At 37.7% G+C, this 25,180-nt stretch overlaps 1 protein-coding gene across 1 annotated transcript; it reads left to right on the forward strand.

Moving 5' to 3' along the window:
- The first annotated feature begins 3,824 nt into the window (after nt 1-3,824).
- Nucleotides 3,825-16,905, forward strand: LOC139725895 (TNF receptor-associated factor 6-like). Its single transcript, XM_071636977.1, has 8 exons — nt 3,825-3,970; nt 4,719-4,776; nt 5,920-6,024; nt 7,163-7,321; nt 8,105-8,182; nt 11,187-11,273; nt 14,831-15,003; nt 16,380-16,905. The coding sequence occupies exons 1-8, from the start codon at nt 3,825-3,827 to the stop codon at nt 16,903-16,905; spliced, it is 1,332 nt and encodes a 443-aa protein (XP_071493078.1).
- The last annotated feature ends 8,275 nt before the right edge of the window (nt 16,906-25,180 follow it).

Genomic DNA, 25,180 nt, shown 5'->3' on the forward strand with positions numbered 1-25,180 from the left:
GAAGTATGATGCATTTTGACCGCCTCTGAAATCGACAGTACTTGAAACAGTAAATTTTAGAGCAATTGAAATTGAATACTTCTTGATTCATTCCACTTCTCGCACTGAAAATCTAAGTGGAATGAAGCCCCTCTTTTACATTCTATGCCGGAATTTCATTTGATTACAAAATACAGCGTAATTAAGCTAAATTGTTAGACTGAATTGATAATATTCCGTCCAAAAACATTAATGCTTAATAATTTTCATTACTCCCTTGACACTGTGACTTGCATGGCTAAAAATGATATGCCGCATAGGTAGTGGAAAGTGACGCGAAATAATGATGCGAGGGGAAAGTTTGAAGAGGGTAAAGGTTATGACTCTTGCGCATTGAATATCATACTCGAGGCTTGGCTGCTATGCAATGTAACATGTGCTGTGTCTGCTGAGCTCCTCAATAAATCGTTTTCACAGCTGCAATCTGAGAATATGCAGATAAAGGTCATTGCAGACATTCTCTTGAAATTGACTTGTAACTGAGGCACTGATTTTTTTTTTGGATATAGGTCTTTATGATATTTGTAAACCAGGTGCATACTGAAATATACAGGTGAATTTGTGTTCTTTTCATCCGAATTAACAAAAGACTTCCCTGCAGGGACTTATCTATTGCAATTACAACTCTCTGCTTGGATGTTTTCAAGAGCCTTCTAAAAGATTATTCCAAGGTTTGTATATAAAAGTCTGTGGTTCCAGAGGTCATTGCAAGCTATAGTGCTAACTGTGAATTGGCTTATTGATATGGCGCAACCAACTGCAGTTTTGCTTCTGATATCCAATTGGAAAAAAAAAGATCGATTATTTACTATATTACAGGATTTTTTCGTACCCTTCTCGAGTGCTAGGCACTTTGATTACTATTATTATTAAATGCATATTGTTTTTAGTTTTGATAAATCAGTAAAAGGAAAGAGAGACAATGAGAGGGAGGGAGAGAGAGTGGGGGGCGTGAGGTATATTAGGAGAGCGAGGGAGAAAATCACAATTTTCCTCATAGATATGAAAAATGTACGTCAGACCCCTTCGCTATTTGCTATAATACATTGGTGATTTGGATCTGACAGCCGTCACAACAACTTAAAGTACTTACAACCCATCGCTGTGAAAGACTTGGCGAAACATGCGAATTTTAGAATACCACAGATGGCATGCATGCTCTCGTTACTCTTATGTCATAATCATAACTCTCATCATTTGTTTCAGGGCTGTAGGTGGCAACGGCCTGAGGACGTGCTCTATTTACCATACAATATTATAACTTACGGCGGCATTCAGTATGAGGGCAGAATTCACTGGATTCATGTCCTTCCGCGGTTATCGATGTTGTGTCTTTGAGTAGACATTTGTATTACTGTATTCAAATAAACAATCATTTCCTTTGACCTTGGAGCGAGTTGAATTCAAAACTGTCATGTTGGGCAAGACCAGCTCAAGATTTTCGGTCTTCAAGATCGACCTTTGTTATGTTAATGAAAGCATAACATAAGAATGCTAATGTAAGAATGCTCTAAACGTCTTATGGGGTCATCCCACTAGATCGCCACCCACGAGTCATACAGCCCACGTGTTCGACATTTAAAACAGGTCCATGAGTCATACAGCTCACGAGTCATTCAGCCCATGAGTTCGACACTAAAGCTTGGCAAATAAAGTCCATGAGAATGACACTAGGTAAAAACAGCCCACGAGTTCGACAGATACAACACGGGTTTAATGCGTCGGTCTTGTGGGCCTTGTTAGCTTAGTGTTGAACTACTGGGCTGTATGACTTGTGAGCTGTATGACTCGTGGGCTGTATATATGACTCTTGGGTGTCGGTCTCGTGACGTGCACCCCATCCTAAGACCCCGAATGAGAGGCATATACCCCGACGCTGTGTGTACCATGCAAGCGTCCGTGCAATCCTGAACATGCAACATTAGAATTATTACAGTATGAACCCGAATATGATATGCACAGAGGTCAAGTCTCAAAGACAAAACAATGCCAAATATTTCAGTGGTAAAGTGTAAATGAAAATGGTAACCATTATCGAAGTAACGTTATACAGCAGATTGTGCAGATATCAAGTTGATGCACATGGGCAGTGGAAACGTTCTCTGAAGTGTGTTTGCGTGTGTGTATGGGGGGGGGGGGGTACTCATGGTGGGGCCAAGGGGCAATTCCATTCACTCCATCCTCTTTTCTCTGTGACACGTGAAAGGGGAATTTGAGAGTTGTTTCGTATCACAATATGAATAAGCTACTTGCACTTGACGAACTGTCAATGCCGAGTCAATTTTAAGTTTATATCTGTATAATTCCGAAGGGGATTTCAGAATAGCTTAGAACCTTTAAACAAGAATAAATGATGCATTCGGATCTTCAGCCAACACATCTCATGTCACCTAAAAAATAGAGGCAGGAGGATATACTGTAAATGCTTTACTTTTTTCCAGTAGATGTTTTCAGCACTAAACAATGGCAGTTTCATATCTAGTAGCATCTCCCTCCAAGTTAAAACAACAATTAAAGGAGAAAAACCAACAACGCTAAAGCCGCAAACCAAAAGATACAAAATGCAAACAAACAAACAACACCCTAAACAAGTAAAAAACTAACACACACACGCTGTTTTCGGCTACACAGTGGGCCACCTAGCCAGTAACGCGGGATCTTCTTTCTTTTCTTTTCTTTTTCTTTCTTTAACAACAAAGCTGTTTTCGGCAATCCGAATGATGTACACTGGACCACCTATAGCCAGTAATGTGGGATCCTCCCTCTTTCTTTCTTTCTTTCTTTCTCCCTTTCTTTTTTTTCCTTTCTTTCTTTCTTCTTTCTTCTTTTCTTCTTTCTTTCTTTCTTTCTTTCTTTCTCTTCTTTCTTCTTTCTCTTTCTTTCTTTCTCTCTTTCTTTCTTTCTTTCTTTCTTTCTTTCTTTCTTTCTTTCTTTCTTTTCTTTCTTTCTTTCTTTCTTTCTTTCTTTCTTTCTTTCTTTCTTTCTTCTTTCTTTCTTTCTTTCTTTCTTTCTTTCTTTCTTTTCTTTCTTTCTTTCTTTCTTTCTTTCTTTCTTTCTTTCTTTCTTTCTTTCTTTCTTTCTTTCTTCTTTTCTTTCTTTCTTTCTTTCTTTCTTCTTTCTTTCTTTCTTTCTTTCTTTCTTTCTTTCTTTCTTTCTTTCTTTCTTTCTTCTTTCTTTCTTTCTTCTTTCTTTCTTTCTTTCTTTCTTTCTTTCTTTCTTTCTTTCTTTCTTTCTTCTTTCTTTCTTTCTTTCTTTCTTTCACGCGATGTCCTGTTGCCTGGAAGAAACCCACGCTAGTGAATGGAGAGGCACGAACTCGTCGGAAGCCTTTTTCCCGGAATTTCTAGGGTAGCACCCAGCCCACGTGGTGAAACCACTCTGCGGTTTGCAGTGGCATTCTGAATTCTGTGGGCGGTGTTAGGAATTTCCTCTCAAACCACGTTTTCACTGCTGCGTGTCTTATCGAAGCCCATACAAGTACACGAAGTGCAGAGCTTCGGAAGAATAAGAAGTGAATCTGGCTGGTTAAGGTTTTGAAATATGCCAATAATTCGTCGAAATCGAGCGAACGGCCGCAACAGCAGGAGAGAGCAGCGTTACACCGGTGCGGGAGGATTCAGGCGCCTAGATTCTGCGAATTATCCGGGAATGTCGACGGCACCATGGTCTGCACGTGTAGTTACTGCTGGTTTGCCAAGTAGCAATGGAGCTTCAGCCCGCCGCCACTGGACCCGCAACTGGGGGGCTCGGGTTTACGCGGCGGTGCAGCAGGTGCAGTCGACTCTATGGGGCAGAGTGGGTACGAGGCAAGATTCAAAACGCCCCTGGACCAGAAGTACTTATGTCCAGTCTGCCTTGCTGCTCTCCGCGACCCTATGCAGACAAAGTGTGGCCACCGATTCTGTAGAGCTTGTCTGACCAGAGCCAGTGGGTGAGATGATATATTTTGAGTTTGCAAATATAGAAGAGTAAATCACAAAACCATTTCTGTTTTTTAGTCACGTGACATGCACTTCGTTGGTATTTTACTCGGTGACACTACTGACAGATGCCAGATTGTATAATGCTGATCGATAAATTGAAATAGTTGCAAGTCTTCGTCATATGCCATTTCCATATAATGTAGGAAGTTGTCTTCTTTTCCCTTCACCAATGCTAAAAATTTCTTTTTTTTTTCTATGTAACAGAAAAATGCACAGCACTGACATATTATTGGCTATTATTTTCTGTGTGTGGTTTGTATTTCACAAAATCGAATTACAAAGAACAGTTAAATAGTGCTTACAATTGTATTGCACATATCTGTGAATACTTCCTCAGTAAATTGCAATATCTACGGATGATCTGTGAATACTTCCTCAGTAAATTGCAATATCTATGGATGATCTCTGAATACTTCCTCAATAAAATGTATTACTGATATTTCGCCTCCCCATGTAATGTATGAACAATGTTATACAGGGGCAAATCCAGAAATTCCGTAAAGGGGAGGCGCCTTTTCAATATCAAAAGGGGGCGCAGGCACCCCACCCATTTTTCTCTTTTTATTTCTTTTGTTTCCAAAAATAAAGAGGGGGCACGTGCGCCTGTTGTACCCCCCTCTTGATCCGGCACTGTTTAATATATCATGAAGTGTATTGTTTGTTTCTATGACATCAATTGCTTTCAATTTACACCAGATCTGGTACCACCGCCAAGTGCCCCCTGGACAAGCTTTGGTTTGATGTCAGGTCTGAGGTCAGTGTTACTATCACTTTACATCTTTTAACCTGTTGCGATGAGGACAAGTCCCGAGTATACTCGGGCAGACCATGTCTATGGGAAATGCGTGTTGTAGTAGCAAATCAAATTGTCCTCAATGGGTTAACAAACATGGCCGGTGGAACCGTGTGGACTGTTGGGGCTCAGGCCCCCACACACTTTTTGTGCATCATACAAAGGAATACATAAGCTGTCTTCACTATGGGCTCCCACTCTTTATTTTAACCCGGAAGTATGTAAGTGGCACTAGATAGCAAACATATCTTTTTTTTTAGTCAGCTGAAAAAAAAAAAAAAACTGGAAATGGAAGGGGAGAGATGAGCTGAGGACCGTTTTGTTTTGTTTTGTTTTGTTTTGTTTTGTTTTGTTTTTTTGCTTGTCAGCTGAAGAAACCCGGAAATGGAGAGATGAGCTGGGGACCTTTTATTGCTTGTTAGCTCATGAAACCCGGAAGTGGGCCCCACACTTTTGAAAATGCTCCGCCGGCCCTGTTAATAGTTTGACAGTGATGGTGGTTTTGTATCTCCATCAAGATCCAACTAGATAATGAAGCTGGGCAATGTAAATATTACTGGTATGATAATTTTGAAATTGCAAAATGTCTGGAAACAAAGCAAAACAACAAAACAACACAGTTAAAGCTACAAACACTTTGCATTTGAAAACTGTAATAAACTAGTAAGCGATGCCTGTGAACTTTGTCTCAGTTTTTATCAGTAATACTCTCGTATCATTTGAATGCATAACTCTGGTTACTGTGTAAGGAATAGGTTTGGTTGAAAAAAAAAGTCAAGTTAACATTTCATGATGTGGCATCTTTGCTGTTGCTTTCTTTATCTATATCATTCCTAGCATCCCAGTTTGGCATGCAATAACATCAGCCTTGAACTTATACCCTTCTACCTCCAAATGTCTGCCTTATGGGCAGATGTTTTGCTTTAGGACAATTCTAACCAAATAAATGATTATAAAGATCTATAACAATCAGCAAAATTTGACCTTGCACCACCCAGACATGCAGAGATCACTTAATGTTTTGTTACCACATAGACAAAGATCATCTAATGGTTTGTAAAAAGCATCACCTTTTGAGATGTAACTCTGTTTCTTCCCTGGTAGGTCTTTGAAGATGTAGCAATGAAAAGAGAGGTGCTATCTCTTACAGTGCTCTGTTCCAATGTGGACCATGGATGCAAGTGGGAAGGAGAGCTCCGAGTGATGGAGGTTTGTATACCCACTTCAAGATTTGGTATATCCTACACTTGAAAAACAAACTCTTCGGTGATTTCATACCTTGATTTGTACAACAAAACATCTTTTTGAGATATTGAATTATGCTTACAAACAACTTCTTGATTCATAGAATTGAGGGAACTGTAATCCACCAAGATATGTATTTTACATGATGAAGATAAACTGAAAAGCAGCAGAACAGTTAGTTCTTTTTTCTTTTCTTTTTCTGCTCTTTAATAGGTCAGGCATGTTTACAAATATGCTTGTCACTTCACCAAAATATGAAGAGTTGCCATTTTGGTAAATATTTTGTGTAATCACTTTACAGTGGTTAAAACCATAGCTGAAATACATATTGTATGTAGATATTGCATGGAATAATAGCATTGATTCAAGGAGCATCATTTTGCACACATTCACCTGATTCAGCTTCATTTGTTTACAGTACAACCATGGAGATACTTATCTAGATGAATGCTGTCCTGAATAAGACCTTGTCATTTGTCATTTTTTTTTTGTATGTTTTATTGAGGGATCAAAACACAATACAATCTACACAGGCAGATATAAATAGGTATGGTCAGTGGAAAAAAAAAACGGAAAAAAAAAAACAAACATCATTTGTTGTTTTGACGAGGTAAGTCAGGATGTGTATGTTGATTGTGCCGAGGCAATGATAATAGATATGTGTTATATATACCACCTTAAGGGAATTCTCTGTCACAATGCAGAATCCTCTCAGCCCAATGGCCTAATTAGCCTAATCAGCTAGTTTTTTATATATGCACAAAAAATAAAACATGTAAATTTCATGATGCCTATTATGATATGGACAAAGCGCATGTGTGTATTTTTTGTAAACATAGACCATACGGTGTGTATTTTTTTTAACATAGCCCCTCATTTCAAGAGGTGTAGGCCTATTTCTAGCTTCTAGTGATTATTCATCTAACTATGTACTTGTAGTTATCAGATGTAAGATAAACTTTTGATCCTGAAGACTTTTGAAGCATTGTGTAATTACCGTCATCATCATTCAATATGACACCACCTCAGAGAGATCATTTTCATGGGAATTTTCTGTTATTCTGATATTTTGTCTGTTTTGTATTACTTCTTCCTTTGATAGAGCCACCTCAGTGAGTGCCCTCATGCAATGATACTGTGCACAAATGGATGCCTGGCTCATCACAAGAGGATGGATACCGAGGAGCACCACAGGGACTGCCCCTCCCGTTTGGTGGAGTGTTCCTACTGCCAGCAGCAGGTTACCTTTAAGTGCCTCAATGTGAGTGGTTTTGTTTTTGTTTGTTGGTTGTTGGGTTTTTTTTTTAGTGAGTGGTTTTGTTTTTGTTTTTGTTTTTTATTTCAAGATTACTTTTGTTTAAAATTGATGTTGTCCGGCAGAACTCAGTCCACCATGTTGATTCTCAGGATTTGAGCATTCCATGTGATTTCAAGCAACGCTGCACACTGGCACTGGTCTGACGGTCCCTGACCAGAAAAAAATCACTGTCGGACTAGTAACTTTTTCAGGAATTGACCAGTGAAAAGTGGAAAGACTGGTTACCTCCTGGTTCGACCTGTCTGTCGGACCACTAGGAAAAAAATGAGCTAGTGTGCAGCCCTGTTTTAAATATGCACATCAGTGAGGCCAAAGATCAAGTTTTGATTCTCATTAGACAGGAGTTGAAATTCAAATTGGTATGTTGACCAATCAATTTCTTCTTTGAGATAATTTGTCATTTTTACAGTGAGAACCTCCAATTATTCCATTTGTATCCACCATAAAGTACATTCGGCAAGAAAATTATAATCAAATTGCCCACACTATTAGCATTGGGAAGAATCTACATAATATTCTTCTCTTTTCTCCACTACATGAACTTTGTGTTGAATTCATCATTTGTTCATTACAATGATGACTTATGTTAATCTGACCTTTTGAATTGGTATTAGTTTAGTAAATCCTTCTGACAGTGGACAAATCCCAATAACTCTTTACAAATGAAAGATTTGATGGTGGTGGAATTTCCACAAAATGTTGAAATATCTCCTCTTCCAACTTCAGCAACACCAGGTTCTGCTCTGTCCACGGTACATCTTGGACTGTCCTCTCTGCGGAAAGACAGGCTTTGTGCGTGAGGAGGTGAATACTTCCATCCTATTCTAAAATTTGTATTATCATTGACATTAAAATGATAAATTGATATTATTTTTGGGGTAAGTCTGTCAATTTATTTGATGTATGCATTGTTCTAAACGTCTGAATTATCTTTGCTTGTGCATTGTGAATCCATGGAGAGTGGATGCTTGCAGAAAGAAATCAAATCAACCAATCGTGTACATTTTTAAAAACATAAATAAAACATGTAGGGCAAGTCCAAGATAACACGCGCGTTACGTATGGGACATTCAGAGACTTTTATGACCTGAAAAACAGTGTTAATGGCTTTTGATCATATTGAACTTTATCATGGTGATTGATATCTAGGAGAAGTATAATCATGCAAAAAATGGAGAAAAATGACCTTCACAATTATATTCTAGAAGAGAAAATATGTGCCGTTACGTATGGGACCAGAAAAATTTTGTTTTTTTGAACATTTTTTTCAACCTCAAAACTCTCTGAAAGTATTTCATTCTTCAACTTGTAACTCACTGTGATGAAAGTCACAACACTCAAGATTATCACAGGTAAGTTTCGTGTCATTAGGTACAAAGCTCTAATTACAGGTTCTAATTAAAGACAGACATGACGTGTTACGTATGGGACAGTTACGTATGGGACAGTCTGTCCCCCATTCATTTAGTGTGTGAAGAACCATGTTTATGGGTATTTTGCATAATTATTGAAGTAAAATCAGTTGAAACTACTCAAATACTGATCCAGATTGTCAAGGAAACAATATTCCCCAAATATTCACCATCCTAATCATATTCAATCATATTTTTATATTTTTATGACCAACCTGAGTATGCATGCCCTTTGTCCCCCATTCGTTTAGTGTGTGGAGAGACATGTTTATGGGTATTTTGCAAAATAATTGTGCACAATACCCATAAACAAATTTTTGCATATTTTCTATTGAAATGGAATCAGTTAAAACTACTCAAATACTGATCCAGATAGACAAGGGAACAATATTCCCCAAATATTTACCATCATAATCATATCTAATCATATTCTATACTTTTATGACCAACCTGAGTATGTATGCCCTATTTTTATCAGGATAGTTACTACTGAAAAATTGAATAGTTTAAAGTGTTTACTTCCATTGATGAAGGGCAGTTTGCCATTTTGTTTCAATAAAAAACAACTTGACACAAGAAATATTAATTTTTATAAATAAGCAATACCTGCTGCGTGGAACCCCAGTGATCGAGTAGATATATGATGTCTGTCTAGCAGTCAGGTCATTGATACGAGTCACACCTTAGTATGTATACCCATGAATTTTGTCGTGGCTATTATTGAAACCTGAATAAGGACAATTTGTGTATCACTTGCAATTTAAAAAAAAATCATTTTACTTTATATTTTTTTTAAATATTTATATCACGACCATTTCAAATTGGATCTCAATCACTAAACTTTGAATTCCTCTAGTCTTAGGATTGTATGCTCTTTAGTAATTCATATAATTGGTTTCCAATCATCTCATTAAATGTTGAAAACTGAATCCCCATTTCTACAAAAAACTATACCATCCCTTTAATGCTGATTTTTCATTGTGTATTTTGCCATTTTCCCCTCCCCCTTTCTGAAAATTGTTCAGTCAAGTACATGTATTGTCTAAAGTGTCTATAACTCAAAAAGTAGCTACAATGTTGGGATGCTTTCTGCAGGATGATTGACCATTTGTGTACTGAGAGACCTTCCCAGCTAGCTACATGCATTCACATGCATTATGTATGAGGATGTCCCATACGTAACGCATTTGTCCCATACGTAATATTATTTCAATGCCTAATAAAAAATATTCCTTTTACTGTTTTTTCTTTTTTCTATGGTATTTAATTTTTCTAAACAATAAATTAGAACTTTCCAAAAGGGCATTAATATAACCTTAGCAATTTCAGAATAAACCTAAAAAAATGACCTCAATTTGTTACGTATGGGACATCTCATGATAGGACACGAGCTAATTTGCATAATAATTTGCATAATCCCTAAATTTTCATACCAAGTTAAACTATTTGATGAACTTCTTATGTCCACATATTAATCAAATATCATTTGCTTTCCTTTGAATTAATATGAATTTTTATAAATGTCCCATACGTAACGCTGTGTTTCACATTTATGCAAATGAAGCCCTTGAAATTTGCATAAATTTACGTAATATAATTTTTTCGTCCATGGAAATCAAAACTTCAACTCATAAGCTTCAAAATGATACCAAACATGTCAATATTGAGCAAAGATGAAATTTTGCCTTCTGAGGGGACCTTATCTTGGACTTGCCCTGTAGCATTGTAAACATCTAAATGTCATTAAAATCACAAGCCAAAATGATTATAATAACTCTGTCACTTGATTATTATATCCCCTTAACAACTATTCATGCTCATGTGAACAAAAGACTAGAATTAGATTGTGTTCAATTTTGTAATTAAAAAAAAAGAATAATAAAGTAAGAAAACTATAACAAATGGCAAATGACATGTATACATACAATGCTTATGTAAAATTAACGCAATGAATGAAAATGCTGTCTACGAAGTATTTAGTTTTATATTGTTTTAAATGATGCAAGAGAAGAAAGTGTTCATAGCAATGAGACAGACACTCAAAATACATGACCATAGTGTTTATTCAATTCATCAAACAAAATGAATGTAATGGTCTGTTTAAGATAAAAGCTTTCAGAAATTGTCAAAATTTGATGTAGATTTGTGCTCAGTTCACACAGTAAAGCCTCTTTTGGAACTGAAATGAACTGAAGACAATTATCAGAAAAAGAAACACCTCTCGCTGTCTCCCCCCTCCCCCCCTTTTTTTTTCTATGAGAAGAGATATTTTTCTTGTTGGCTGATACAGAACACAGATTTGGGTATTGGCTGCTCTGGCAGTGCAAATAGCATTCTTGATCTTCTTTGACCTTTGACCTTGAACCATATCCTCTCTTCTACATCATATTTGGCAGCTGCCGAAGCACACAGACCACAAGGATGGGGACTGTCCCAAGGCTGTGGTGCCCTGCCTGTTTGCAGAAATGGGATGCCAGATCCAGGTAAACTTTTACACTATACAGGGGTGGATCCAGGAATTCCATAAATAGGGGGTGCATTTATAAAATTAAAGGGGGGGGGGCAAACACACCTCTCCCCCTTTTTTTAACTTTTCATTTCTTTTATTTTAACAAAAATATAAGGGGGCACGCCCGTTGCACTCTCCCCTGGATCCACCACTGCAATAGGTTTTACTTGTCTGTCTGTCAGTTAGTCCGTCTGTCTCTGTCTGTTGGTCTGTCTTCATGTCTTTTGATTTTAAATTTGAATTGGATTTATGATATGTTTTACATGGCTCTTTAAGAAGCATTGGATGCTTGTAAGCCAACTACCGTGGGGCTGATGATTTTCACTCCCCTTGGAAGGACTAGGCAAGGAGGAGAAAATGTCCTGCCTATTTAGACACAACCACTGCAGCGAAGGGAAATTGTCACATAGTGACCTAGCACCTTGTCACTCTGTGGTTTTATTTTTTTTTAGACCTGCTAGTTCATCTACTAATAGCAATAATAACTACCGTTATCGCTACACAGCCACAATAAAACTTTAATAGGCCCATGATGTAAACACGATTGAATTCACGTGCACACAAATCAATGTTTGACTGACCGTTTAACACCACTTTGTTTATTTACTCATGTGTAAATTCTACAACAGGGTAATGATGCCTTGTGAAGGAGCTTGGCATTAAGTCTATGCAATCACATAAAAATTATCATTAGTGTGAGCACTCAACTTAGATACTGTAGTCGACGTCTGCATTGGCTATACCAATACACGCAGCCTCTAATACACCACACGTCCAATACAGCACTGCCTCAGTCTGTGTTCGCAAGATGTCCCCACAAAACGTCTCGACATCGTCCGTCCTTCCCCAGCCGGATCCAGATCGTCGACCTCCACTGCTAAACCCTCAGCACAGCACGACGAGCGTCACGATCATTGTCTTCGATGAGAGCTCACCGACCTCCACTGGTAAACCGTTAGCACAACGAGCGTCACGGTCATTGTCCATGATGAGAGCTGACTTGCCTATCGTGGTCGTCCATGCTTCCTGCTTATCCTCTCCCCTCAGCTGTATCTAATTTCCCGCACGTCTACCTTACCAATCTCCCGACTATAAAATGCATAACCTCCCATACCGAATGTACGACACTACAATACGTCCTATACAGACCGCGGCGCACGGAATGTGGTCGCGTGTCAGCTGTTTACCTATGGTCTACTGATTTGCATACGATAAACACACAACTACGCAAATTTTCAAACCCACCATATCTTGGCTATAATACTTCCATTGATCTAAACTTACACTGTTCTCTGTAATAAAAAAAAACAACTATCGTGATCTATCAATACATGCTTGGAAACCTAAGGAAATACATGTTTCATCCTGACAGACTTGAACCAGGAGCCTCATGATTGAGAGTCCATAGCCATATCCACTGAGCCACAAGAGTTCTGTGCTAGTTTCTTCACTTGCTCTTAGTAGTCTTCAAACATAAATGTATTCTTGGATGAGCCCATTGTTGTTTTTTCCTTGTGCAAATCCGTACATGCTTCCTATGTAATATAGATCAAGTTTTATCGCATGTGATGCTTTCTATAAATTGCAACAAAGAAAACATGTATGCATACGGTCAGGTGTCAAAACAGCCTGATTCTTGGCACCAGTTTTGCAGTCTGGCCAATGTATGTCAGAGGTGCTTTGAACAGTTTCAGTTTTATCACGTTTCCTTTAGATAATTCCTTTCATGTTTCCCCCCCCCTTTTTTTTTTGATATTCTTCCTGGTTTTTCTTGTTATAGATTCTCTCCATGAGCTTGTGCCCTCTCACATGATTATCTTCTCATTCTCTTCTCCTCCACTGTCCCTTCCTCCTCTTTAAAGAGGAATTCCATCCAGAGTATTTATTCATTTATTTATTTATTTATTTATTTATTTATTCATTCATTCATTTCCATTTCAAAACATAACATTCACAAAAATCAAAATACAATTGTCTTGGTACAATTTATACATTTTGAATGGAGGGATCATAAAAAAACACACAAAAGGCTCGTTGAAAATGATCCTGTACAAATAATAATAATTTTGAAAAAAGTATTATGTTGCTTTGCATGAAAACAAAAGAGAAAAATTAGGAAAGTACATCGGTGAAAATTTTGGGAAAAAATAAGACATGCAAACAAGTTATGAATTGGTAAGAGTAGAGAGGAGCACAAATTGGCAACTCTGTGTGATATTTGTGTTGATCAGCTCTCCGTTTGTTTTGTACACACAATTGCTTTTATTGTTCTTTTTTTTTTCTCAAATATTTGGGCATGGACAGAAGTTGTACACTGAGGAGAACATGCAAAAAACAAAACAAAAAAGAAGCAAAAAACAAAAACAAAATAAACCCAGACTTCTTATGATTTACCAAGCACAGGTCTGAAGAAAATTTTTCTTGTGGGGAAAAAATGAAAATCGCTTAGTTTTTTTGTACAAATCTAATGGAGAGCAGCTCAGTCAGCACCTGCCGTATGCCACGTAGAGTTACCAATATGTCTTACTCTCTAAACTTATCGGTTCATAACTCTTTTTTGTGTCTGATTTATTTCCCAAATCTTCACTAATTTACTTATCTGATTTTTCTGTTTTCATACAAAGCAATATAATATTAAGATGGACTTTCCCTTTCATCTCACTTTCCATCCCATTTAATTATATTCATTATTCCCCACATTTCTACCACCTTCATGACCGTATTCCATCATGTTCCTTTATTTCTATTTCATTATTTCCCTTTGTTTCCCTTTCATCAATCTTCCCTGTTTTTTTATAGCCACTTCATATCTTCGCCTTTATTTGATTTGATATTCCTATTTGTGTCATTCTCTTATGATCCCTCTTATCTCCCCCCACAATGTTTTATACAGCTGTATAATTCTTTATCCTTTTTTTAATGTAGTTAGGTGTTGCATCTTTTTATCATGATGTTTAGTGTTATAGTTTCATATGGTAAAGTAAAAAAAAAAGAATTTCTTTACTTGTGCCCATTTTCTTATGTAGTAATTGAGTATTACTTCAGTTCCTTAAATTATGTTATATAATATGATATGATATGATATAATATAATATAATATAATATAATCTTATATTATATTATATTATATTATATTTATTATATTATATTATATTATATTATATTATATTATATTATATTATATTATATTATATTATATTATATTATATTATATTATAACATATCATATCATATTATATCTTATATTATACTATACTATATTATACTATGTTATATTATATGATTATAATTGACAACACATTGTGGAAGATCAGATTTCTTTCTGTCTATCTCGGTCTCTCTGTCTTTCAATAAATTCCTTTTTCATTTTGTGCAGATCTAATGAATGTAGCTATTTCCATCTAATATTTCTCCAGTATAAGAGGATAAAACTCGGAGGTGCCAATGCTTTGATGAAAAGATGATAATCCCTGCAGCAAAATTCCTTTGGGACTTCATGGTTTAACTTGCACATTCCCTGTTGTGTTCCAGGTAGGGCGCTCCGATCTCCAGCATCACTGCCAGGAGTCCCTGGGATGCCATCTGGAGCTGCTCCTGACTAACCATGTGACACAGGTTGAAAGGATGCGGGAGCAGAACTCTGTGATGCAGGAGCTCAGGGAGACCTGCTCCAGACTGATGTGCCAGAAGACAGAGACAGACGGGTATCATCAATATCAGGGGGGCGTTTCATGAAGCAACTTGTCGGATAAAATATCTGACAAGTCAATTATATCCGACAAGTTTTGAGAAATCCTGTAGTCTGATTGGCTGATTTCTCTGAACATGAAACACCCCCCAGGGGGGCGTTTCATGAAGGAACTTGTCGGATAAAATATCTGACAAGTCAATTATGTCCGACAAGTTTTGAGAAATCCTTTAGTCTGATTGGCTGATTTCTCTGAACATGAAACAGCCCCCAGGGGGGCGTTTCATGAAGGAACTTGTCGGATAAAATGTCTGACAAGTCAATTATATCCGACAAGTTCAGAGGGATCAGCCAATCAGAATAAAGAATTTCTCAAAACTTGTCGGATAAAAGAGACTTGTCAGATATTTTATCTGACAAGTTCCTTCATAAAATGCCCCCCAGATCTTGAAATTCACTGCTGCTCTCTTTTACATAGCACACCTTTCAATAAATTTCCAGTAGGATGTTTGTTTTCAAAACAACAATAAAAGCAAAAATCTGCTGTAAAATACGAAATATATTCATTATGATTTGTGTTTGATATCAGATCTAACTATTGGTAATAATGTTCTCCCTTTGCAGTTCACAAACTGAAATTTTCAAGGGAGACTTCTGAGCTCAAACTTTGCTCCAAGATCTGTGAATACAGACTAAAGATTTACCACTCAAAATGGTGTATGTTTTATGAATATGCATAAAGATTGATTTTTTTTCTTGTCAAATTTGAAGGAAGCATGTCCATCCATCCTATGAGGAATGTTTTGTAGAAGATTTTTTTTCTTTACTCTTTCTCTCTCTCTTTCTCTCAAATATGTATGTATTTTGTTGTTGTTGTTGTTGTTGTTGTTGTTGTATTTGATACCAAAATGCACGGAAAGGTTGATCTCATCTTTAAGATGATATACCTGAAGTTTTCGTAATGCAGTGCGTGATTGGACATAGAGGGCTCACTCCATATCAAGGAAATTTAACTATGTCATACATGTGCATTTCATATGGGGCATATGATTGTCAAACATCTGCACATGAAATGGAAAGAAGAAACATAACTTGAAAGTGAACCAATTCTTTTAAGCTTCGACTCATCAGGTAGACCAGATATGTAGCTTGTTTGAATTTCTTCATATATAATTATTCTCGTTAAATGCAACCGAAGTGTGCGGCCTATACCGTAAGCTGACGGTAGAGAAACTGTTACTTAAAGAATAATTTTTATGATTGTTAAATTAAAGGGAAACACTATGTCAATGAATTGATTTGCATACATGAAAATGTAAGTATGGATGTATGGACATAGGATAAAGAATCCTAATGTTCGCTGACTGTTTTTGAATGGTTGTAATCTTGCAGCAAGATAGCCACCTTGACTGAGGAAGTGGATCTCCTGAGGGAGGAGCTAGCCTTGTCACGGAGCATCAACTACACTGGCCAGCTCCTTTGGAAAGTCCAGATCTCCTCTCGGGACTTCACCACACCCCTCTTGAGCCCTCCTTTCTTCACCGCCCCCTGCGGTTACAAGCTACGCCTCTGCCTGGAGCTACGTGGCCACGTCACCCGCTCGGATTCCTACACCTCGCTCTTCGTCATGCTGTGCAAAGGGGAACACGATAACAGCCTCTTCTTTCCTTTCAGCGCGGTCTGTGCGCTGACTCTCTTTGACCAGAGCGAGGGCAGCAATCACCTGACAACCAACATCACGTGCCAGAAGATGCCACGCCCCCAAGAGGAGCAGAGCCAGATGCAGAGTCGGGGACGGCTTAAATTCATGAAGACCGACACACTAGTAAATGGCCGCTTCTGCAAGGGAGGGACCCTTTACTTTCAGGCCAGGGTGACCACTCAACCAATGCTGCCCAGTATAGGTAGGCAGGACTGACCTCACAGTGTTCACTGTCCAGCACAGCTAGGCCAAACTGACCATTCAGTTTGCATCGCCAACCTAGATATTCAAATCCAAAGCAGGGTGAAGAGTCAAACAACTCTATGATCTTTGTCCATTGGGCCAAATCTATTGCCATGCAACATCCTGTTCATAATCAGCAAGTGAAAACCACAAGTATGCTATATTTCCTGGCCATCATAATCCAGTTCACTCCAGCCATAATACTGCACTTCTTATTTGCCAAATTTAACGCAAGATAACAAAATCACGGTCCTTTACATCCACAGTGGCCATTGAAACATAACTGCCTATTTGAGCTAATATAGAATGTCAGTTCAAATGACGATAGCTGTTATTTTTGCATGTACCATAAAGTGATAATGATAAAATGCTGATCAGTATTTTTAGGCCATAGTGAACTACAAGCTGAAAGAGCCCACCACTTGCCTTCCAGATGAACAATTCATTGGACACCTGTCATACTTTCAGAAGAGAATGACTACAAAAAAATGTGTCCTGCCATACTGACCACTTGATTGGTAATTTTCACATTTTGGCTTGATACATCAGCACAGAACTTTGACTGCGCAAGAAAAGCTGTCCCTCAAAAAGCTTTATCTCTGATGAATGGGCAATAAAGGGTCAACATGTTTGATGATTAAGCTTGCAAGGTTGAAGTTGCTCAGGTTCCAGAATGTGAAATCTTTGTGTTTCCACCATGAAATGGTGCCAGAGATGTCATGTCTTTTCCTGTTTGCCCATCTGTATTTACTATTTCTGTTATCCATAACATTACAGAGTGACTTGAGATATCAGTACAACATAACAAATTAAATGGTGCATGGTCCAGTGTCGCCAAACCAAAGTTGATGCCCAAAAATAGAGTTTGAAAGAAATATACATGTTAAGAAGACTTGGTCCAGTAATTATCTATCAAAATCTATTTTCATTTGTGAAATCATAGATGGAAGTTGAAGATGAGATTCTGAAAGTTTACTCTTTTTTTTCAGTGACATGGCAAATAGATAATGAAATTAGAGCAGATATTGTAAAATTGTTAAGAGCGACAAGGCAGTTGGCTAGTTTGATTTTGCAATTAATCTTTTGATTGTTAATGTCATATGTAGAATTTTAGAGGTATTTGACTGAACATTTCCAAAGTTAATACATTGACACTGTAACAAAGTGCAATATGTGTGTAGAGCAGAATATTGTGATGGCTTGTTTAGTGTATTCTCCATAAAAACGTATCTGTCATATGATTGTCTGTGAGTCATGATGTGTAGTCTTGCAATATTTTATGTGCGCTTATTTATTTTTGTGTATTCATGTTCCATGCAACTGAGTTTAGCATGAGGAAAATAATGTGTGATTGAAAAAGAAGTTATTTTATTTCACTTAAGCAGTTCTTGAGTGGTTTAATTTGTGATGTGTGATTTTAGGTTGTTTGAGCTTTGGGGAAAAATATATGGTTGATCACCAAAATCTTTCATATCATTGTAAATGAATGCTACCTCCATATTGTCCTGCCAAGAGGAGTAATAATACTATACAAGCAGCTCCAGGCTGACTCAATGTTTTCTCAAAAAGGGACTCTGAAAACAGGCTTTGCCATTTTGACAGCTGAAAGCAGTGTACCATATTCCTGTGTCATTTTGTTTGTTGACATGTATTTGTGCATATTAGTCTTGTTTATATGTAGTGCACGATATGTTTTATATATTGTATTGATCTTTGAAGACTTGAAAGTATTTTCTGTCCTACTGTTTTGTCTTTTATGACTGCAGCTAATCCTTGGATCTATTTTCCATTTAAAAAAAAATACTGAAAGCAATGGTATAAACCTATTGTACAGCAGTATGAACTGTCCTGGACTTGAAACATTTTGATATAATTGATCTCCATAATGCTAATTCTATTTTGTTTTAGGCTAAGGATAGAATCATTGCATTTATCAATACAGAAGCTGTATGGGTGTTTTATAGTCTGCAAATGTAATGTCAATTTTTAGTGTGCTCTGTGCAATGCTTTTAAATTCTAAGTCATTAAAATTATATTCTGATGTGAAAAAAACCCCCGAAGTCTACAGGTTATCGTAACTGGTGCTTGAACAGAAGACATCAATTTCATGTTGGGTGTGAGTAATTTTCGTCATAGATACATGTATGCTTGTGTGATTGCCTACAATGATTTACTGTGATATATGTAGTATTATGCCCAGCGTTAATGTTTTGTTTGTGAATTCAAAGTGTCACTCAAAAGAATGCATAATATAGACACATATGCATCACTATGCATGTGATCACGAAGGTCACGCCACTACATCTGTGAAGGAATGTCATAATTAATTGATGGGCTTAATATGAAAACAATAATGAAAATCATTTTGGAAAATATGCTTACCAATTTCATGAGAGAGTGTGTGTGTGTGTGTGTGGATGTTTATACCGGTATTCTTGAAGTATTGAGGTGTATTCAATGAATTTCACCAGTATTAATGGCTGTAAGATCGCCATTTAACATTCAATAACAGGGGCGGATCCAAGAATTCCGTAAAGGGGAGGTGCCTTTACAAAGTTAAAGGGGGCGCACATGCCCCCTCCCACATTTTGCTTGCTATTTCTTTTGTTTAAACCAAAAAAAAGATAAAGAGGGGGAGTGCGCCTGGTGCAGTGGCATATCGGGGGGGGGGGGGGGGGGGGGCATGTGCCCCGGGCGCAAAAAGAAAAAAAAACTCGAATATACATAATCACAAATAAATGCATGACAAAGAAAAACAAACAAAACCTCTAAGTTTTTCAATTTACTTAATTAGCAATTCAATATACTACCACCAAATCATGTATAAGTCATCACAGACATTTCCTCATTAAAAACAACAAGAACAACAACAAATCAGTAAACACAATGTTTATAGCTGTCACATATAATTATGAGAAATTTAAAGTGCAAGTTTCATGTTTGACAACTTAGGGTGCATAATTATTCCACTTTTTTTCTGCAGTTCTGCCAAATATAAGGTACATAATTTATGTAAAGTTGCCTTGAGGTCATCACAAAAGTGATTTAAATGTTATTTTTTCAAGTCCTCAGTTTGTTGGTATAAATCGTTATCTATAAGGCCGTCACTATATCTTGATTAGAATTGTAAGATTTAATAACCCCAAAAAAATGACAAGAATTCCATGTTTTGTAAGCTGAAGTACATTTAAATCACCCTCAAAAGACCCCTTTTAAGTGCTTAAAAAAGCATATCATGTGGACTTTTTAAAGTCCCTACCGGGATGGGGTTGTGGTTGAACACGTTTTCAGAAATGAGGGGCGCAATTTTCGCCCTTGCCCCGGGCGCCGTTTTCCCTAGATCCGCCACTGACCTGGTGTGCCCCCCTCTGGATCCACTGCTGAATAAAACAAAATTGTTGGAGGAGTCTGCACCTTTTAAGGTGTTTTTTTTAAAGAAACATGGAATCATCATCGTCATCATCATCACCATCATTATCATCGTCATCATAACCATTTTGCAAAATACACCTTTATATGGTTTCTGACATCTTATTTCATAAGCATTCTAGATAACAAAAATCATTATGCAGGGTTGTCAACAAAATACTGCACATGCAGGGGCCATGGATGCGAGCGGCTTGTAGGTCAATGGTACCCTTTCTCTTCCCTCCCCCCCCCCCCCCGCTTCCTTCATTTTTTTCTTTTTTTTTACAGACCAAAAATAAGGGTTATTTCAGCCCTACAGCCTCCCCCACCCCCTTTCCGTGGTCCTGCTGCACAGCGATGAAACTTCGACTTTGGAATTAGTGACAATTAAACAGGTCTATGAAGTTTACCCTGTCTAGCACACTCACATTAATGTTAGAAGACGGGGCCCTCAACAGCATGACGGTATGCAAGTTTGTATAAGAATCATCGTCATAGTAAGTGTCGAGGTCACAGTGCAAATGCGTCTGTTTGTCTTGAGGCCATATGAAGACACCTCAAGGATATGCCCTTCGATCATCAAAGTTTCTGTTTATACAGCATGTGCTATATTTCCCTTCAAGGAATTCATGAGTAGGAGAGCGAGCACATAAATTTCCGAATTAAGTTTTATGTTATTAATGTGCTACATACATGTACCAAAGTTCGGTGCAGCTTTTACGGTGCAATGTATTATGAGATTTAAAAAGTACATTACTCATGGGCATTGATACACATAGCAAGTCCAGTTTTTTATATAACACGTCCTTATTGTATATTTAGGCAAATCTATATATCAATATCATCGTATTATATTTCAAAGTCAGTATACTTTCAACTTAAAGAATATAAGACATTTCATTCACCAAACATTTTGATTAGAGCGATATCAAGTGAAAATGTTACAACGCGGCTGTTGCAAGTTAAAATGAGTTACCTTTTCTCCATACCACGGATTTCAGGAACTTGAACTTCAGGAACAGGACTGTATACTTTCAGAAATGAAAAGGTCCATAGGCCAGACCGAGACTACCTCCAAAGTCTCATCTTAGCCGACCTTGAGCTTGCTCAGCTGTCTACCCCCTCCCCCCCAAAAAAAAAATAAAATACAAATAAAATAAAAAATAAATAAATAAAAGCTTTCCGTGATTGTTTTTTATTCAGGATGATATTAGTTGACAGAGGTCTTTAAAAAAAGCAAGCACTTGGAGATCAGTAAGAGATTTTTTTTCTTAAATTTAGTGAGCGAATCAGCTCAAGGTTTTTATCTGCTAATCATTCTATGACGACAGTAGAGGTTCTGCTGATAAGTGAAGCATTGTGATCTCACGACTCATGCCGGTGGCAGAAGAGAAAATGAGTCATTTCTTATTGAGAATACATCGAGTGGAATTGAGAGGTGAGACAAACGCAACAAAAAGAACAGTGTTAGGCTATTATTTAATTGTGCTCGGCGAAAATGTGGCATCATTTGGATTGCTCTGAATTGAATAAGAGCCCAGATTCTGCAGCTGCCAAGAAGAATCTCTTCAGCATGATTAAATCATGGAGGTACCTGTAGCTCCATGACTAAATTGTTCGAATTTACATTTTTGAGAGGCCATTTAAGCACCTACCTAAGCTTGATTGAATTGATGCTGACATTTCAAGGAACTGTATTGTGTTTTCCCATGGCTGTGAGGAAAATTGAAACAATTATATCTCGTTCGTTTCTGTCGTTCTCTGTAAACACGCACAAGTTTATTCAGAGACAGAATCCTTGAGAGTTAAAACAATGGAAAGATCATATAGATGAAAATCGCTGTACATTATTAAGAACATACAGGACTAAACATTCATTCTCTATCTAATCTGCCATCACAAAATCAAAATGATTCTGTATACATTGCATGCCTATGCCCTTATAATACAGATTGAAAAAATAATAATAACCAGAAATGATGGTATCGTATCTGATCGAGAGTTAATACTTGTTTGAATACTTGCTTTATTTTGATGTCGTGCATGTCACATGTAGTCACGCTGAAGGTAAGCATGGTAACGGACCGAAATTGTTATTTCAAGGAATCTGCAATTCCTTGAATTAGATATAACTTTTAAACAAATCAATGTGTTCCCCTATCAGTGAAATCACAGATCACACAAACCGCAGATTGTTGATTTTAATGTCCTTCTGCATCAGACCGACTGTTTTATTATAATCACTTTGCAGATCAGTGTTGTTGTTTTCCATCGTCCTATCAGTGGTTTCATTAATTTTTAAAGATGGAAATGTATAAGCGTAAGGGTATAGCCACAAAGATATATTAATTTTCCCCTATCATTATTATAATTTATTTAGTGGAAGAGATGATTGCATTATTAGAGTGTTGACTGGAAGCAGTTTGTAACCGCATTAAAGTTCATCCTGTCTGTAAAACAACCACAGATTTATATGGTGAGTCCTTAATATATCATTCCATGTTCCTTAGTCCCTTCAATTCGGTCATTCCTTCATCTATAGATGATGATCATAATATTATAGTTGGAAAGGTTCTTGTACACCAATACTCCTTTTTCATCGTAATTCTTAAACTGCAATTCCACACTACGTTCAAGTCGACTTTGACAAATAATGTGTAATATATAGAATCAAACAAAATCTGCCAATGTGCGACCTTTTCAGTCAAAGAATTTTATATATAAATGCATAATTTCACAGTTGAAGCTCTTGCCGCAATATCATCAAGTTATATGTGACAACTAATAATAAAATAAATGCACGCACCTGTTTCTCTCTTTTTTTTTCAAATGTGCCCCAGATGTCGCAATTCCATCGGGATTATCTATCATCTTTATGTTTTGATGAATGAGTCTTTCCTGCTATCAATAAAGATACGTGCATCATTTAAAACAATCCGTATGTTACCTGATGAGCTAGACCAAGTGCCCTTTCGTTGATTTTTGTTTTTAATTGTCGTTTCGTTGTTATTTTCATACTTTCGTGTTTTATCGTTCTCCTATTCCATCTCTAATTGTTTATAGTTCCCGCCTACAGAGGGCGGCATGCATTAAGCCAAACCAGAGCCTTCTGACCAAAACCTGACCAAAGATCCTTTATCCATGCACGGAGGGGCTCGAACCAAAGCTATGAAACCAATGCCATAAACCGCACTGACCCAAACTTTGCAATTGCCTCCATTACTAATTTGGTACGCATTATCTGAGTTTCTTAAATAGGCCCTATCATTTTCATTAATCTGTTGCATACATATACACATGATTATAATTATGCATACTTTGACCACGGAACTACCCCCTCCCCCCCCCCCCCCCCAAAAAAAAGAACAAGAATTCGATGCCTTTAATGTAATCACTTGTATTTCACGTCCATTAACTCTTTCTGTACCAACGAGTCAAATGCCTGTGCACAAATTTCAAGCACATAATACTTATGGACTAGATAACTATGCATGTGAGAGGCCGAGGGTTAAACAATATCAGTGATCGGATTGGAAACAGTCAAACCTGCCTTAGCGGTCATTAAAAAAAAATAGGAAAAACGGGGGTCATCCCACTATAAGACCGACACCCACGAGTTATACAGCTCACGAGTCGACATTGAAAACAGGTCCATGAGTCATACAGCTCACGAGTCATACAGCCCATGAGTTCGACACTTACTAGGCAAAAGAAGCCATGAGTTCGACACTAGAATAAAATAGCCCACGAGTTCGGCAGATACATCACGGAGCTTCATGTGTCGGTCTTGTGGGCCTTGTTAGCTTGGTGTCGAACTCATGGGCTGTATGACTCATGAGCTGTATAACTCGTGGGCTGTATGACTTGTGAGCTTTATGACTCGTAGGCTGTATGACTCGTGGGTTGTCGGTCTCGTGACGTGCACCCGAAAAAAAATCCCCTCGAGAGAAAAGCCGTGTTAAAGGAAACTGTACAGTACTGGTTGAGGTAGGGATTCATGTTTTGAATATTCCTAATGCCCAGTCACCATGTAAACACGGATGCTCAAGGATTTACACGGTGATCCGGGGAGATCCGGGGACGTCCGGGGAGATCCGGGATTTTGGTATGACTGTACACACGGTATCAACACGGCAGCTACACGGATAAGGCTGGAAGAGCGCGGCGTCTACACGGACAAACACGGCATCTACACGGATCAACACGGCAGCTACACGGCAGCCACACGGACCACCCGAATTGCTCTGCCAAACACGGCAATCCCCGGATGACGCCGGATGTTTTTGACCTCAAAAATTGCCGTGGTTGGCCTCCCGGCGTCAACACGGATCTCTCCCCGGATCAGATCCGGGGTGGTCCGGGGTGATCCGGGATGTCTATGTGACTGGGGCTGAAGTGAGATAATAAGAAACCTGTAATGAAATATGAAAGAGCACATATATACAATATATTATTTTAAGAAGGATTCAACGTTTATTTGATGAAAATTGGTTTTCAAATGGCTGAGATATCCAAAAAAGTGATGATGATAATAAAAGGCGACAGACCATGCATTTTATTAGGATCTCTTTGTTTCACCTTGTTTTTGGATATCTCAGCCATTTCCAAACCGATTTTCATCAAATAAATTTTTGATACCCCTAAGAATTACATGCTCTTTGACGATCTCATAGTGTGGTTTCTGAATATCTCGCAAAACGTTAAAAACTAAATCCTCACGCACCTCAACCAGAACTGTACACCACCCTTTAAGACCTTGACAATAGCGACCATCTGTCTTTAACGGCCATTTGTCGTCTCCCTAATTGTGCTATATAGAGACAGGTCTGACTGATATATC

Source organism: Diadema antillarum, unplaced genomic scaffold (assembly GCF_040938485.1).
Source record: "Diadema antillarum isolate AM-2024a unplaced genomic scaffold, OU_Dant_1.0 scf00000017, whole genome shotgun sequence".
Taxonomy (NCBI): domain Eukaryota; kingdom Metazoa; phylum Echinodermata; class Echinoidea; order Diadematoida; family Diadematidae; genus Diadema; species Diadema antillarum.